The following is a 17,222-nucleotide window of genomic DNA, read 5'->3' on the forward strand; positions in this document are numbered from 1 at the left end:
AATTCTCTTTGGGTCTTCCTTGATTCTGTCACACAGGGTATGTCTACACTACGAAATTAGGTAGATTTAATAAGTCGATTTTTTAGAAATTGATTTGATACTGTTGATTGTGTGTGTCCCCACTAAATGCATTAAGTTGGCAGAGTGCATCCACAGTACTGAGGCTAGCATCAACTTTTGGAGCATTGCACAGTGGTAGCTATCCCACGCTTCCCGCAGTCTCCTCCGCCCATTGGAATTCTGGGTTGAGCTCCCAGTGCCTGATGGGGCAAAAACATTGGCGCGGGTGGTTCTGAGTACATGTCGTCAGGCCCCGCTCCCTCCCTCCGTGAAAGCAACGGCAAAAAATTGTTCCTTGCCTTTTTTCCTGTGTTACCCATGCAGATGACATACCAGGGCAGGCATGGAGCCCGCTTAGCTCACTTGTCACCATATGTCTCCTGGGTACTGCTGGCAGACACGGTACTGCAGTGCTACACAGCAGCATCCCCTTGCCTTGTCTTGCGGACAGTAGACGGTGCAATACGACTGCTAGCTGCTGTTGTCGTCCCGTGGGTGCGCCTGGCCGACCTCGGTTAGGTTGGTCGGGGGCGCCTGGGCAGACATGGGTGCTCCTGGCCGGCCTCAGTGAAGTCGGTCGGGGGCGCCTGGACAAAAATGGGAATGACTCCAGGTCATTCTCTTCTTTAAGTTTTGTCAAATGGAGATTCAGTCCTGCCTGGAATATCATGCCAGCTGGAGGCTTCTGCCTTAGGCTGCTCTCCCAGTTGGCAGCACCGTGCGGTCGCACCTACCCCAGCCTACCCCTGGCTTCCATGGCTCATAAAGCCTGGATAGTAGTAAGGAGCAGTTCAACTATAGGCTGAGCAAGTGCAGAATGGTGGTAGAATGTGCCTTTGGACATTTAAAAGCTTGCTTGCGCAGTTTACTGACTCGGTTAGACCTCAGCAGAACCAATATTCCCATTGTTGTTATTGCTAGCTGTGTGTTCCACAATATCTGTGAGAGTAAGGGGGAGACGTTTACAGCGAGATGGAAGGTTGAGGCAAATCGCCTGGCCACTGATTACACGCAGCCAGACACCAGGGCGGTTAGAAAAGCACAGCAGAGCACGCTGTGCATCAGAGAAGCTTTGAAAACCAGTTTCATAACTGGCCAGGCTACAGTGTGAAAGTTCTGGTTTTTTTCTCCTTGATGAAAACCTGCCCCCTTGGTTCACTGTACTTCCCTGTAAGCCAACCACCCTCCCCTCCCCCCTTTGATCTCCACTTGCAGAGGCAATAAAGTCATTGTTGTTTCGAATTCATGCATTCTTTATTAATTCATCACACAAACGGGGGGATAACTGCCAAGATAGCCCGGGAAGGGTGCGGGAGGAGGGAAGCACAGGGGTGGGGTAGTTGTAGGGGCATCCCCTAAAATGGCATGCAGCTCATCATAGAAGTGGCATGTCTGGGGCTCTGACCCGGAGCGGCCGTTTGCCTCTTTGGTAGGCTTGCCTGAGCTCCTTAAGTTTCACACGGCACTGCTGCGGGTCCTGTTATAACCTCTGTCCTTCATGCCCTAGGAGACTTTTTATAATATTCCGGCATTTCGTCTTTTGGAACAGAGTTCGGATAGCACAAATTCATCTCCCTATACAGCGATCAGATGCAGTACCTCCCATTTGGTCCATGCTGGAGCTCTTTTGCGATTCTGGGACTCCATGGTCACCTGTGTTGATGAGCTCTGCATGGTCACCTGTGCTGATCAGCTCGCCACAGTGGCCAACAGGAAATGAAATTCAAAAGTTTGCAGGGCTTTTCCTGTCTACCTGGCCAGTGCATCTGAGTTGAGAGTGCTGTCCAGAGCTGTCACGATGGAGCACTCTGGGATTGCTCCCGGAGGTCAATACCGTCGAATTGTGTCCACATTACCCCAAATTTGACCCAGCAGGGTCGATTTCAGCACTAATCCCCTCGTCGGGGAGGAGTACAGAAATCGATTTTAAGAGCCCTTTAAGTCGACACAAATGGCTTCATTGTGTGAACGGGTGCAGGGTTAAACCGATCTAACGCTGCTAATTCAACCTAAACTCGTAGTGTAGACCAGGGCACAGTGTGTGAATGCAGGCTTAGCTCTAGTGCAGAGCAACATCAGGGAGCCAAGCTGGGGAACGCTGAGACAGAGGAAGCAAAGATCTGGTAATTGTGATTTCAAGGACAGCAGGTCTCTCTTGTGACCGAGGAGGAAAGGGGAAGTTGGGGAGCTTCTGCATCAGCCTGGAGGGAGCAGCCTGTCCCATCCTGCAGTCCTGTGCATGAAGCTGTTCCTTAAGGAGGAACAATCCCTCCCCCATGGAGCTCTGTACCAGCCTCTACTTGGGCCAGTGGCTAAATGCCACAGTTTCACCCTTTTTGTAACCAGAAACCTTCCTAATACGCTGTTTGACCTTCCCTGATTATACATTATTCTCTTTGCACTTAAGATGGTGCAATAACTACACACAACTGAACTACTATATTTTTGCTCTTCCCTTAGGTTGTATATCGGAGACTCCACATGCCTTAATGGCCAGCCCTTTTAAAGCATTTTCTCCTCAGCCACCAAAGTTTTTCAAGCCCTTAATGCCTGTAAAAGAGGAGCATAAAAGAAAGATCCCTCTCGAAACTCGACCTCTGCTTAGCCAAGAGGTAAAAAAATTTTTTTGAGTAAAGCAAAACTCTGAATCTTTCTTTGAGTAAAGAGTAACTTGTTGTACCTAGCAAATGGTTTGTAGCATGTATCCATTGCATGAAAACGTTGTGATCCTGTGTTGGTAATGACTGGTGTGTGCTTCAAGGGTTGCTCTCTTTCATTGGAATTGGGCCAGTTTCACTTTTTTGGTAAGTATTTTTGTATGGAGTGTATTGGTGGTTTTTCTTTTTCCCAAATAATATTCATTTTTTCTTTGATTTAAAAAAAATGTGTCCCTTGAATATTTTTTCTTATATAAAACAGTGGTAGTATTTTTTCAAAGTGGTGGTTTTAGGATATACATAACTGACATGTTATTTCTAACCTAAAACACCATTCAGAAGATTGCACAAATTTCTTGTTAACTGTATTAACTTGAACCATGGTACGGTATGTGGTCTGCCTGTGTGTTTCACTTTAGTAAGATGTCCTTGTCTCTTTCTAACTTGCATGGGTATAATACTGTATTCAACTGCCAGTGTCGTCTTTGTGTGATGTGTTGTGTGTCTTAACATTTTCAGAGCATGCCTTCAACTCAGGTACATAACGCTGGCTGTGTTGTGCCCTCAGGAAGTAATGCCAGCAGCATGCCAGTAGAAAACAATAGCATACATGAAGAGAAGATTGTAAGTTTGTATCTGTTTCTGTCATAATGCCTGGTGGTGGGTTTAAGGTCCTTTCACGGGCGATTATGCTACAGCTGCAGTGTGGGGAAGGTGATATGCATTTGGTGTTTTTAATTTTTAAACTGGCTATTATAATGTACTGTTGCTTTCTTGTGAATATAATCTATAATTTGCAATAACTCAATTGATTCTTTGATCACTCATGTATAACCTATCGGGGGGAAAAAAAAGTTTTAAGAGTTGCAGTGTGCAAATGGTGAAATAGATGAAAGGTACTTTTAGCAAACCATATTGAAATCTTTCTAACATACTCAGATTTTGTGACTGTACATCAGAGTAAATGGAATGATCCCATTTGGTGTAAGTTATCTTGCATTTAGTGGTGGGCCCATTTTGAAAGCTTCAAGTTGCCTGATGTTGAAGTGCTGTGGCTAAAATAAGGTTGCAGCTCTTAATTAACAGACAACCCTGTCTTCGCCATTTTTAGATTGTGGAAATCATTTATTTTTCAGTAGCCTGGTTAAATTTTTAAATGCTACCCGCACTAGCGCAGCTTCTATGAAAGGTGTTTCAGCATTTTTCTTGTATGGTAGATAAGGCTGTAGGATTTGGCTGTTAGCACATGCTTTAGTCTGAAAGTTGGTATGCAAATTCAAAGCTAAAAAACTATTGGGAGGAGGAGGTTTAACAGTTCTGTAGACCTCAAAGCATGTTCTGCCAAAAATTCCTCCTATTCTGTAGATTCTTGTTTTCCTACTGTATAACTCTAATATGGCTTGTCTTGTCTGGATGGGTTTTTTAATGAAATTTTATAGGCCCTTACCCTCAAGTAGACTTGGCCTTTTGGTGTTTACATTTGAAAAATGGCTGCTGTTCATGGGCAGTAGCTGATTTTTTTTAAATTCTACATCATGTTACAGTTCCATAGCATAGTGTGTGTCAGCAATCAGCACTTGTGAACTGTGGGACATTGACTTGAATACCATGAAGGGAAGAGAGGCAGGTTAAAACTCAAGTTGTCCATTAGAAAAATGTATAATTTAAGGTCCCATAGGGACTAAAATAACTTAATTTGCACAAATTCCCTAAGCTTCTTAACAATATAGCTTCCCAGAGCTAAAATAAAACTCCCAGTGCTACAGGAGGTCTGTGCTGAGGGTGGGTTCCCAGGCTAGGCTAAAATAGAGCTGTGCCTGAACCTGGCTGGAGTGGATGTTACAAGCTAGAGCAAACCTTTGGCTAAGCTGGGCTCCCAGGATGATTTCAGTGTTTGAGTTATGGCAGGCTTCCTAGCTTGTTAGCCCACTCTACTAAACTTCAGCCAATCTGATCCCCTCCACCTGACTCACAGTGAAGACTCCCAGCTAACAACAAACATGCTGACCGATTCCTCCCTCACTGATGTAATTAACATGGCCCCATCTGGTGTAAATCAGCAGATTTACAGTTCTAAAAGAAGCTGCCAGTAGCACCATAGGCCTGAATCTGTGAATAGTTGAGTGCCACATCAGATATGACACCTCAGCAACATCTTGCAGGATTAGACTGCATGTAAATAACAAGAATTCTAAATGAAGACTGAATATGTATTTACAAAATGGACAACTGATTTTTTTTTTTAACTAGGGTAAAATGTTACACATTTTTAAACATGTTTACATGACATTTGATTGGCCTGGCTCAGAAATTCTCACATTCTGTGGGAGGTATAGTTTTGATTTTTGACTTTTTATGCTCCTTTCATAACATTGAAAAATAGACCTTGAACCACAAACAACAATATTAACATTAAGGATTTGGCCTAAATCTTCAAAAAGCAAGGCAAAATTAAACCTAAAACATAGGCTAACTGTCATATATTGTATGTATGTGCTGCAATACATGTGTGTGTAGTGGCATGAAATAAGGTTAGATTAAATGTTTGAATATTGTGTGGGCATTTCAAAACTGTTTGCAATTAACATTTCTAATCTTGTTCCAGCAGATCTCATACCTGTAGTGGGCAATAAACTTGGTGCTGTGAAAATAAATGTAAAGCACCTGTGGCGTAACTACGAAATAATGTGTGCCTTGTTTGAAATTAGTAACATAATAGCTGGGAGTCTAAGGGCTGCTTGTGACCCCTAAATTAAGGATTTTGGCGCTTTCAGATACTTGGATTTATCTCTGCTAAATTCAGAGAAGGCATAAAAGGCTCTTGACATCAGCAAGATATCACAGTTTTACTGTGCTATCACTTCTCATTCTCCGAATCCCTGTGCTATTGCTGCTTCCCTATTAACTACTTGCAGTTCTTTCTTGTTAATTTCTGCTGCCACATGCACCTTACCATTTCTCTTGAGTCTGTTTTTGATGCTGCTGGCTTCTTTTGCTTTCCTTTACACCTGGCTGGTGCTCCTTTCCAAGCACATTCTTCAGGGATTCTCTTTTTGGTTCTTATTTTGTTGATGACACAGGCTAGTTTCTAATTCAGATTTTTTATGGAAAATTATGCAGTAGCTCATATTCAACTAGGTATGTTATCAGCAAACATATTTGTTAGGAAAATAGTGTTTTCCTTTAATATTTTGAAAATAACCTTATCTCTGTCCCTTTGGGTGGTAGGCGTTATTTGAAGGGTCTTTTACTGTATGATCACACAACTGTAGACAATGTGATGTGCTATTCAGCTATTATAAACTGTTTTCTTCTTCAAGTGATTGCTCATGTGCATTCCACAGTAGGTGTGCGTGCTCGCCACATGCACCGGTACTGGAAGTCTTTCCCCTAGCGGTACCCGTGGGGGAGCTCCCCTAGCAACCCGTGGAGTGATGCCTCTATGGCGTGGTATAAGGGGTGCTGCGCGCTCTCCCCACCCTCAGTTCCTTCTTGCCGCCATTGAAGGTGCATCAGAACTGCTCTGCTCCAGCTTGACTGCAGCTTTCCTCTTGAACTCTTGTTCATTCATAGTTAGTAGATTAGTGTTAGTTTAGTTTAGTGCGCCCAGGTTGGGGCATGCCCCCTGCCCTGGACTTTAAGTCATGTGAAACTTGCAGGCGGCCGATGCCAATGCACGTGGACTGTTTACATTGTCTGGGGGAAACCTATCTCAGCAATCGCTGCAAGATTTGCAGATCTTTCAAGCCTTGGACCAAGAAGGAAATGGACATTTGGTTCCGAGCCATTCTGATAGAGTTGGCATTGACCCCAACTCCAGGGGACTGCTCCAAGTCGGCGCCGGGTACCACGGTGTCAGTACGCGGTGACCCTTCGGTGCCTTCCACCAGTTGGCACTGCTCACCTGCCGTGGGGCATGCCAAGAAGGCTAAGAAGACGCCTTCTCCACTGAGACACCGGAGCAGGACCGAGGGAGAGACTAGACCCACATTGGGCAGTTCTTGATCCCTGTCAGCCTCCAGGCCTCTGACTCAGGTTGAGTGGAGTAGCCCGGCTCACTCGGCGCAGGCCTTCCTGGATGTCCAGGTGCCCTCCATGTCGGAGGCCCTGCAAGCGGCCCGGGACGTTATGTCAATGCCAGTACCAGGGGCACCGCCACCGTTGGCTCTCCGGTCCAGAGGCAAGCTACCGCTTGGATCTCCACAGTCGCCGCCTGGTCGGTACCGTTTGCAGTCGAAGGAATGTTCCCGATGCTGTTCGCTGCTCAGCGACTGCCCTGTGCGCAGTCCGCGCCGGTCCCCATTGACCCCCACCAGGATGTCTGGCTGACAGGGGTTCCAAGCACCACTCTGCTTTGACGGACTGTAGACCTTGTGAGGGGAGCGGGCCCCATCGAGACTGGGACAGACGCACCGGAGGTCCTCGTCTCCGAGAGGCTATCGCAGCCCGTCGCAATACGGGCGTCAACGCCATTCCCGTTCTTCATCTTGCTCCAGGACCCCGCCACGGCACCCCTCATAGACTCATCGATTTAAGGTCAGAAGGGACCATTATGATCATCTAGTCTGACCTCCTGCACAACTCAGGCCACAGAATCTCACGCACCCACTCCTGTAACGAACCCCTAACCTATGTCTGAGTTATTGAAGTACTCAAATCGTGGTTTAAAGACCTCAAGGTGCAGAGAATCCTCCAGCAAGTGACCCGTGCCCCACACTGCAGAGGAAGGTGAAAAATGTCCAGGGCCTCTGCTAATCTGCCCTGGAGGAAAATTCCTTCCTGACCCCAAATATGGTGATCAGTTAAACCCTGAGCATGTGGGCAAGACTCACCAGCCAGCACCCAGGAAAGAATTCTCTGTAGTAATTCAGATCCCACCCCATCAACTCTCACTCCCACAGTCCCGGGCTTCGATCGCTGGCACCTCACCATCGCAGATCTGCCCGCTGGAACAGATCACAGAGCAGCTGCTACCGGTGGTACCACTCCACCACGTCGGGATCATGGTCGGCACCGTTCCCGACGCCACCGCTCCTCCCAGTCCAGGGACAGCGGTAGGTCATACGCCAGTCCAGCCTCCCTTCGTAGTCATCAGTCAATGGGACAGGCTAGTCAGGCGGAACAGCCTGCTCTGCCGGTGCCACAGCAGATGCAGTGGCACTGGGTTCCTTGGCCAGCACCGTGGTACCAGTGGGCCTTGTGGCCCCCGATGCAGCCCCTGGTGGGGGCTCACTTGGTGGCCGGAGCCTCGGAGAGACCATTGGCCTCCCTTTCCCAGCCTCCTAGAAAGGAGTCGGTGGGGCGTGCATCTTTGGTTTCGTGCCTGGAGGGCCATCAAGTGGTGGGACCTCCGGTACCGGTCAGAATAGCGCACCTGCATCCTCATCCTCCCCTGATGAGGCGATTACGGCCCCTCCTCCCCCGTTCCGCAGGAGGACTCTAAGGCCTACCTGGAACTATTGAAAAGGGTGGCATCGAGCCTCAACCTTCAGGCCGAGGAGGTGGAGGAACCCTCGGACTCCCTCTTCAACGTCCTCTCGGCACTGGGCAGAGTGGCCCTCCCACTCGACGAAGGGGTGGCAAAAATTTCAAAAGCCTTGTGGCAAACCCCAGCTTCCTTGCCCCCCATCTCTAAGAGGGCGGAACGGAAGTACTTTGTGCCCACCAAGGGGCATGAATACCTATACACCCACTCTGCCCCCAACTCCCTGGTGGTCAAGTCCCTCAACCACAGGGAGAGGCAAGGCCAACTGAGGGTGGGGGGAGCGTGCAGCAGTGCCCCTTATACCACGCCATAGAGGCACCACTCCAGAGGCACCACTTCATGTTCATTGCACACCTATTGTGCAAAGAACATGAGTAACACATCTCAAAGAACTCCAGTTATGGAAAAGGTAACTGTCTTTTCTATAACCACAGATGCTCATAAAGTATGAAGGAGAAATATTTTATGCTCTTAAAGTACTTTTCTAATAAGACTAAAAATAAATTGAACTGTATACTAATGATTTGTAATATCTGCACTTTCTTCCACTCTTAAATGTACACATGTAACATTTTTCAATACTGTCTATACAGCATAATGTGTGACCATGTAAGGAAAGAATGTTACACATAAGTGTAAGGAAGCTGAGTAAAAGATACTGTTAGAATTTTAGTTCTGAAGTTCCTAATAAATTTCTTTTAAAGGAAAGAACGTGAACAGGAAAAAATATTAAATAAAAAGTGTAGCGGGGGAATGTAAGCAGAGCTACTGAATAAAGTTTCATAGGAGATGAAATATTAGATAATCTGTGATGCACAAAACGGACATGTTTTACACACTGTGCATGTACACGGGAGGGGGATTATCCAATTTTGGCCAGGCCTAACTTTGCTTAAATTATAAGAGGTGACAACTTCTCAACCCATGGAAGTATAATGGCTTTTTGTAGTTTTGTCTATTTAAGGCATGGAGTGAAATCCGGATCTCATTCAAGTCAATAAGGATTTTGCTATTGACTTTGGTAGGGTCAGGATTTTATCCCGAAGAACAAGATAATAGGAGCAGAAATCAGTCCCACATCTCTCACGTGACACTGTGTAGCACTGCCACCAGCTTCCAGACCAAACATCAAAGTCGGGCCGCTGCTAGTTCTGGGAAAGCCCTTGGCAGTCCAGGCCGGTTTGTTTACCTGCCGCGTCTGCAGGTTCGGCTGATCGCGGCTCCCATTGGCCGCGGTTCGCCGTCCCAGGCCAATGGGGGCTGCGGGAAGGGCGGCCAGCACATCCCTCGGCCCACACCGCTTCCCGCAGCCCCCGTTGGCCTGGAGCAGTGAACCACAGCCACTGGGATCCGCGATCGGCCGAACCTGCAGACGCGGCAGGTAAACAAACCGGCCTGGACCGCTGGAGGCTTACCCTGAACAAGCGGTGGACCGGCTTTGAGAAGCACTGCCTTAGAGGACATTTTAGAGAATTGCTTCTTTCTGAAATTAACAAAATGAACAAACTGGTTGCTCTGTATGCTTTTTTTAAAGTTCCATAGCTTTATTTAAAAAATTATTTAAAACAGGCTATAAGTGGCATTAGCACTAGTACTACATGTACCATGTGTAGTGCTTAGATACTACAGTGATGGGCACAGTATAAATACCTAAAATAAATAGTTTAAAAAAAAATTTCTGAGCTTTGTGTAGAATTTAAAAAAAAATCTTAAACACACTCAAGTGAAAACGGAAGAAAAGATCAGATGGTCTATTTTAGTCAAGGCATCTGAGTGGGACTAGGAAGACCTGGGTTATCTTCCTAGCTCTACCACAGGCATCCTATATTACCTGGGGCAAATCGCTCTAGTCTAGTGCCTCATTTTCCCATTTTTAAAATGGGTTTTATAATACATCCCTGCCTCACACTGGCATTGAGGATGAAGTCATTAATGTTTGAGACATTTGGATGCTATGGTGATGACTATAGTGAAAAAATCCAATCAATAAACATAAAATAATTAAAAAAGCAAACATTTTGGCCCAGATTCTCTCCTCTATTGAATCTGCTTGAGGCAAAGGATGGGAAATCAGGGAGCCAGTCACAGGTAATTCTTGTAGCCATAAATTAGAACATCTTAGGAGTATGTGCTTAAGTGTTTGGCTGGATCAGGGAATCATTTCAGGCCTCTCTTTGTGTACCTTAACTATGTTATAATTGAGGAATTCAGTTGTGTAAGGATGACAAATTATGTGGGTAGAGGGTGCCATTTTAAAATATTTTTAAAATATTTTAAAATGGACCTAGTGTAGTAGAAGTAGTACCTTAGGAATATTGTTAGATGTCTTTGCATAATGAGCACTCTTGTATTTTACAATGTGGATCTTTAAAATGTCAATATTCTACAGTTAGAGAAATGAATGTTGTACACCTTGAGGGGTGTTGCTTATGTTCTGCAGTGCAAGACCACCACTATTACAGTTGATATGTTAGTGTTACGTGCTGAAACAAATGTTATTTTTTTAAAACTGTATTTCTAAAATTTAAACTGAAGTCCTGTGTTCCTTGGTAACTGACCCATGCTTTTCTCTATCAAATACCTCTTGCACAAAAAGTTATGCATTGGCACTTAAGAAAAATATAGTACAACTAAAACAGTGAAAAAATGTATGTTGATTGGCTTTTTTTCTTTGTGTGATGAAGATTTATGACTGAGTTTAAAAGAATTTCAAAAGCAGAAATAGTAAAATATTTAAGATATTTCCATAATTCCAAAACCAAAGTACTTTGAGCTTTTCTGAATTGTCTCCTGTCTAAGAGTTTATGTTTTTATTTTGAGAATGTAAGCATTTTTATATGGTGGGAGGTGCAGGAAAGGGGGTTCTAAAAAAGTCTCGGAAAGCATGTTAAGCTGCACTATAGGACTCATACTGTGTTTATGTAGCAGCTTAGTACAAGACAAGCTGGTGTACTGTGGATTCACGTCCTGGGTTGCTGCGCACTAACTGGCCATGTAGAAAAGTCTTATAAAAACTTCAAAAATATATCTTATGTGATGAAGTTACCATAAAAAGATTACTCTCTAAAAGGAATGCATTCATAATTGGTCTATGTAATGAAAAGAACTGCAACGTATTATATAGTTTCCAGGAATGGGACTTGACAAAAACCTATTTTGTACTCAATAAGTAACTCAGAACACGACTCATTAAGTGACACTTGTTTGGTCTATTTACATATAAATTTAGAGGTAAAAATATTTTGGACACTTTACAAATTTAATTAAAATGAGCAGCTTAGAAAATATTGCATCCGACGAAGTGGGTATTCACCCACGAAAGCTCATGCTCCAGAACGTCTGTTAGTCTATAAGGTGCCACAAGACACTCTGCTGCTTTTACAGATCCAGACTAACACGGCTACCCCTCTGATATTAGAAAGTATTGATAGGGCAGCACTTTCAATGGCTTCTTTTTCTCTTTTAGTTACTCAGGCATTAATTGCTGTTTAAAGGTGACTCATTCTTTGTTTAAAGAATGTAAAATTTTTCTTCACTCTTTTGATATTTAGGAGACAAATTAATTTGGAATATTGCACAATATAAGTTGTGGGATAGTACTTAAATCAACTAAGAGAATTTTTGTGAAACTTTAATCTAGAAAATGTTTCATAAAGAGCTAACCCTATGTAACTATGTCTAATTTTTGCAGGACTCTGATGAAGAGGACAGTGAGTTGGGGGCCATTAATAGGAAGCTGATAAGCTCACAGGGTTTTCATAATTTTCGGCCTTATGTACCTGAGGAGTTTGCTGACTTCAGTGTTTACAATGCTAGTCTGGAGAACAGAGAATGGTTTTCCACTAAAACAGACTTCATGAATTCTCGTGTCCTTGAGAAAGAGGTATCTCGCAGCCCCACCACTAGCAGTATTACTAGTGGCTACTTTTCGCACAGTGCCTCTAATGCTACACTGTCTGACATGCTTGTTCCCTGTAGTGATAGCACAGACCAGCTAGCCAACCAGATGAAGGATTTGGACTCTAGCGATCATTCAGGACCATGTCTTGCATATGATTTGAGATCTTTGAACAAGGAATTTCCAGAAAGGGGCTTAGCTAAAGATAAGATACATGTGTCACCACTCAAAGAAAACAGTGCCTTAGCAAAAGAGTTTCCACCATCCCTAAATACCACTGACAAAAACTCTGAGATGTTACATAGAGCTGGCTCTTGTTCAGGTTTAGATTCCTCAACTAGAAAAAACATGCGAGACAAAATTGAGTTTTCATCCCGGGAAGCAACAATTGAGCACACTTCAGATGTTCTCGAAGATCATTCATTTACAGAGTTCATGGGTGTTGAAGATGGAAAGGACTTTGACCAGTCAGTAGATCCAAAGTTATGTTCCACTGGTTCTTCTAATGGAAGGAAAGAAATACCAACTGCTGGGGTGGACAGTGCCTCGGATTTATCACAAAACACTTACGAAGAGGGCATTCGCTTAGGCCAGCTGGAATCTGTGGCTGTGGGTTACCAGCTGTCAAACGCCATTGAAAACCCTCTCTTTTCTGTATTAGTAAAAGAGACTTCATACTGTCAGACATATCCTGATTCTTCCCTTAATGATTTTATTACAAAGAACCATTTAGATGTTTCTGACTCTGAAGATGGTGCTTCTGCAGACCAAGCCCACACTTTGCCTAGCTGGGTGGCAGTGGGAGAACAAGTGTGTATAGGAAGTAATAAGACAGGCACAGTGAGATATATTGGACCAGTGGATTTTTCAGCTGGAATCTGGGTTGGAGTTGAACTAAGTGTTCAGTTGGGTAAGTAACCACAAATAAGGTACTGTGAGTTATAAATACAATCCTGTGACATAATGTAAGGTTACACTGTAAATTCACACACTATGTACTCCTCGCAGAATTCCACACTTAAAAACTGAAAAATCTGCATTTTAAAATTCTGCATATTTTATTTGTCAAAATAACACAGTATAATCACACTAGTTTCAATTATTTATTTCACAGTAACTGTCAGCAAGTATATCTGTAACAATACAGACAGCGAAAAGATTCAAGAAATGTTTTTTGACAAATAGATTTCTGACTCGGCATATTAATGCAGAACTTTGAGTAATAGTTCATTTAAACTACAATACAGAAACGTATTTCCCGCATCCCTCAAAAGCAGTGCAAAGACTTGAGGGAGTCAAGGGTAACAGAGGAGATGAGGGAAAGGGAAGTAATTGGTGGGCATGAGCCTGGGAGTGAACCTGGAGGGTTGTTGGGTGTGGGTGGCAGAAGTATGGAACAGGTTTTTTGTGGGGGGGATTATTAGGGAGTTGGGGAGTCTCTCCTATGCAGACTCTGGCTGACTCCTAGCTTCTCCCTTTCAGTCAGGCACATCTGCCCTGTCCACACATGTCCCTGCACCCTCACTCCCATTCAGCCTCCACCCCCGTCTGTCCCCCCTCACTAGCCCTTCTGAACCCCAGTCTATGTGCGCTCCCCTCCCACCCAGCAGCCCTGTGTGCCCTGCTTTGTCTGTCCTGTGCCTCCTCACCTGACCCTGCAGACAGGGCACTGTGAGGAATGTGGCCTCTCTTCCTCCCTATCAGCTGCTGGCTGCTACACCAGGTGAGCCAGCTGCCCTCTGTTTTGGTGCCACAGCAGCCTCTGTTGGGCAAAAGGCATAACTGCAGTGCCTCTCTGGCAGAATGTATTTTCGGGAGGGGGAGGACATGAATTCTGAAGTGGTGCAGAATTACCCCAGGAGTAAATATAGTGTTGGGAAATACCAAACCAGTCAGGAAGCAGGGCTATTTTATATACTCACCTTTCTTAGTGTAGTATATCGCTGTTTAAGTTTACAGTTTTTTTTGAAGAGCTAATTTTTAAATGTTTTTGTTTTCACGGTTGTTTTAAACAAAGAACTATGTTCTACTTGCTTTATGCAAAGTATTTTCATACTTCAGGTCATACAAGCTGCCATTGGTTCCCCTTTGTTCCCATGTTTTTGTAGTCAGGGGAAGTTAAGGTAACTTAAACCTTTTAAAACTGTCAGAATTTGAAACAACCTTGTGTTGCCAATTCAGCATTCACCTCCATTGACTAGAGCAGTGTTTCCCAAACTTGAGATGCTGCTTGTTTAGGGAAAGCCTCTGGCGGGCTGGGCCGGTTTGTTTACATGCCGCGTCCACAGGTCCAGCCGATCGCGGCTCCCACTGGCCGCGGTTTGCCGCTCCAGGCCAATGGGGGCAGCAGGAAGTGGCATGGGCCGAGGGATGTACTGGCTGCTGCTTCCAGCAGCTCCCATTCGCCTGGAGCAGCGAACCCTGGCCAGTGGGAGACACGATCAGTCGGACCTGCGGACGTGGCAGGTAAACAAACTGGCCTGGCCTGCTAGGGGCTTTCCCTAAACAAACTGCATCCCAAGTTTGGGAAACACTGGACTATAGGAACCAGCAGCTGAAGAGTTCAAATGTTTGTTTCAGCTGCTGCCTGTTATCTTTGCCAGAGATCACTTTTCATGAGAAAAATAGTAAAGAGAAGTATTTCAAGTACTATTTTAAAACTCTTCTTTACCTTGATTTTATCAGTACGACTTTCATTTTTATGAGAACATTGGAGCAGAAAGGGAACCAATGTCATTTGAGTGTAAAAGCTTTTTATAGAAATCACGTACAGACTTTTGAAGTTAGTGGGTTTTTTAGAAAAATTAAGCAGCCAGATTTTGGACTGGTATTGGAACCTTTTTGAACAACAAACTGAATTTTTATTTTTTAAATATTCAGTTCTGATGTTGAAACGACATTTGTTTTTGTAAAGGGAATAAATGGTACCTAAGAGTTAGTGTGGGGAGTTGTCATTGCTCAGAATGCTTCACCACTCATGTGTTACGTACTTTTGCTCTCATCACTAAGAGCTTTAAGCTTGAGTACTTGGAGTATTTTCAGGATAATCACCACATATACATACTGTAACGGCACATGATGGCTAAGTATTGAAAATTAATGCCATGTATTTATTTTCATTTAAGGGAAACATGATGGAACTGTAAAAGGTAGAGAGTACTTCCACTGCAAGCCACGACATGGTTTGTTTGTTCGCCCCGGGCGCCTCAGTAAAGCACCAGCTTCAACAAAGAGATGCAGTAGCACTTCACAATCTCAGGCATCCTCAAGTTTAGAGAAGCGAAAAAGTTCTGTACTTCAGGGGTCATCATCCTCTTCTAAAGCAGGAGAAGCACCCCTCTGTCAATCAGGAGATGCTGCGGCTTCTGTTTTTTCTAGGAAACAAGAGAACAGGAAGTCTTGGATTAAATAAGTCGTAGCATTTTTGCACTTGCTACACACATCGAAGTGTAGAAACCTTTATGGATTTTAAAAGTCTTTGTACAGTTTTCATCTGTCCATACTGAATGTGCACTCTGTAGCGTCATGGACTTAATTCTCTAATTTTTTATAAATAATATATATATATTATATATATATTAATGTGTATCTATAGTTAGTCTGCCAATAGGCAGATATGGCTGCACACTAAAATACAGTTAAAGCTGTTTTGTAGATAGTTATGAGGTACTGGACTATTTGTTATACAGCAACTTGGGAGATGTATTTTAAACAAAAAAAAAGAAAATATTTTATTTTGGGGGAAAAGGATGTAAAACCATATTTGAAAAAACTACACTATGCTGTTCTTAATTACCAAAGAACTTGTATTAAACTGACACATTTGCTGTTTATATCTTGTTTTTATTGTAAACGTTTGTTTTAACTATTAGCTTGGTGCCATGTTTCTTTTAGTCACTGGGCACCATGCTGCCTTATGTCCTGTGTTTAAGTACACTGAAATATCTGACTGCTTCATATTTTTTTTTTTGTCTTCCTAGAGGCCTGCCACTGTGGTGATTTGGCATTGTATTGAAAATACTATCAATGCCGAGCCTGTATGTTTGGAATTTCATATGCTAACCCAAGCCAGGCAGTTTGATTGCAGAAACAGTATTACTGCAAGGAAGTGAGGACAACATTTCCTTTAAAAATGGCTTTTAGGCAAATGGGGAAACAAAGCAGCAGTAATGGATCACGACTGCAAACCTTGCACTGTTATTTGCTGGTTATGATCAAGCTAAAATGGAACATTCTAAAATAATTGTAATCTATAAAGTCTGTTTTAATAATGGAAATGATGGAGGGATTTATGTACAGTGCTTGTGAGTTCTTGAGAAAGCTGTTCCACATGTAGATATTGTAGATGCCTGTACAATGTCCTGGATATTTGTAAAGTAACAAATGGTAAAAATGAGTGAAATGAATGGCCTGCTGTACCTGTTTTTCTTTATTTCTTAGCCAAGTGAATGACTGAGATACCTGGGACCTTACTGAAAAGCTGCTGTTATTCCTTTGATTTTGTGTATATTAAGCTGACTGGTGTTTTACTATTTACTGTAAAGAACTGTAATTTATATTCTATTTCTTCCATACTGTATTTAATTGGTACAGATATTTTGTGTTTTAGAATACAGACTGTTTATTTCAGATTTTAAAAAAAGATTGTTTTGCTTATATTTGACTTCGATACTGTATTTAAGGCTTCATTATCAAAAATTAGGTTTAACGAGTTCGCTAATTCACAGTTTTGGTGCTCCAGTGGGATATACTGTATGCACCTCTTGATAGATATACATGCTAAAAAGAGACTATACCTTTTAGGAGTGGAAGACTGGACAGTATTAATCACTGATACCATTGACTGGCTCATATAATATAGGGTTTCAGTGATGACAGAATACAATGAATCTGACTGTGCCCAAATGTATGATTTGCTTTTTGGAAAAGAACATACATAGAGCAACAGTTCACAGTATCGCTGTCCACCCAGAACTGATCAAGCTGTATCAGTGGAAGAAATTATATGAGGATTGTAACTGAAGAATTCCTTTGTGAAAAAGTATTTTATCAAGGATAAGTAGTGATCCTAGAACATATCCAAATGTTTATATCAAAACAATGTTTTAAATCTAAATTAAGA

General features: G+C 43.3%; 1 protein-coding gene across 1 annotated transcript in view; it reads left to right on the plus strand.

Moving 5' to 3' along the window:
- The window catches only part of KIF13A (kinesin family member 13A), a 210,870-nt gene extending 194,364 nt beyond the window's left edge, over positions 1 to 16,506 (plus strand). The window contains exons 38-41 of the mRNA XM_045004519.1: positions 2,521 to 2,672; positions 3,237 to 3,341; positions 11,894 to 13,010; positions 15,226 to 16,506. Of these exons, the coding sequence (XP_044860454.1) occupies positions 2,521 to 2,672; positions 3,237 to 3,341; positions 11,894 to 13,010; positions 15,226 to 15,512 (1,661 nt within the window). The 3' untranslated portion in view covers positions 15,513 to 16,506. The remainder of the gene's footprint in view (positions 1 to 2,520; positions 2,673 to 3,236; positions 3,342 to 11,893; positions 13,011 to 15,225) is intronic.
- The last annotated feature ends 716 nt before the right edge of the window (positions 16,507 to 17,222 follow it).

This window comes from Mauremys mutica, chromosome 2, assembly GCF_020497125.1.
Source record: "Mauremys mutica isolate MM-2020 ecotype Southern chromosome 2, ASM2049712v1, whole genome shotgun sequence".
NCBI classification, from domain to species: Eukaryota; Metazoa; Chordata; order Testudines; family Geoemydidae; genus Mauremys; species Mauremys mutica.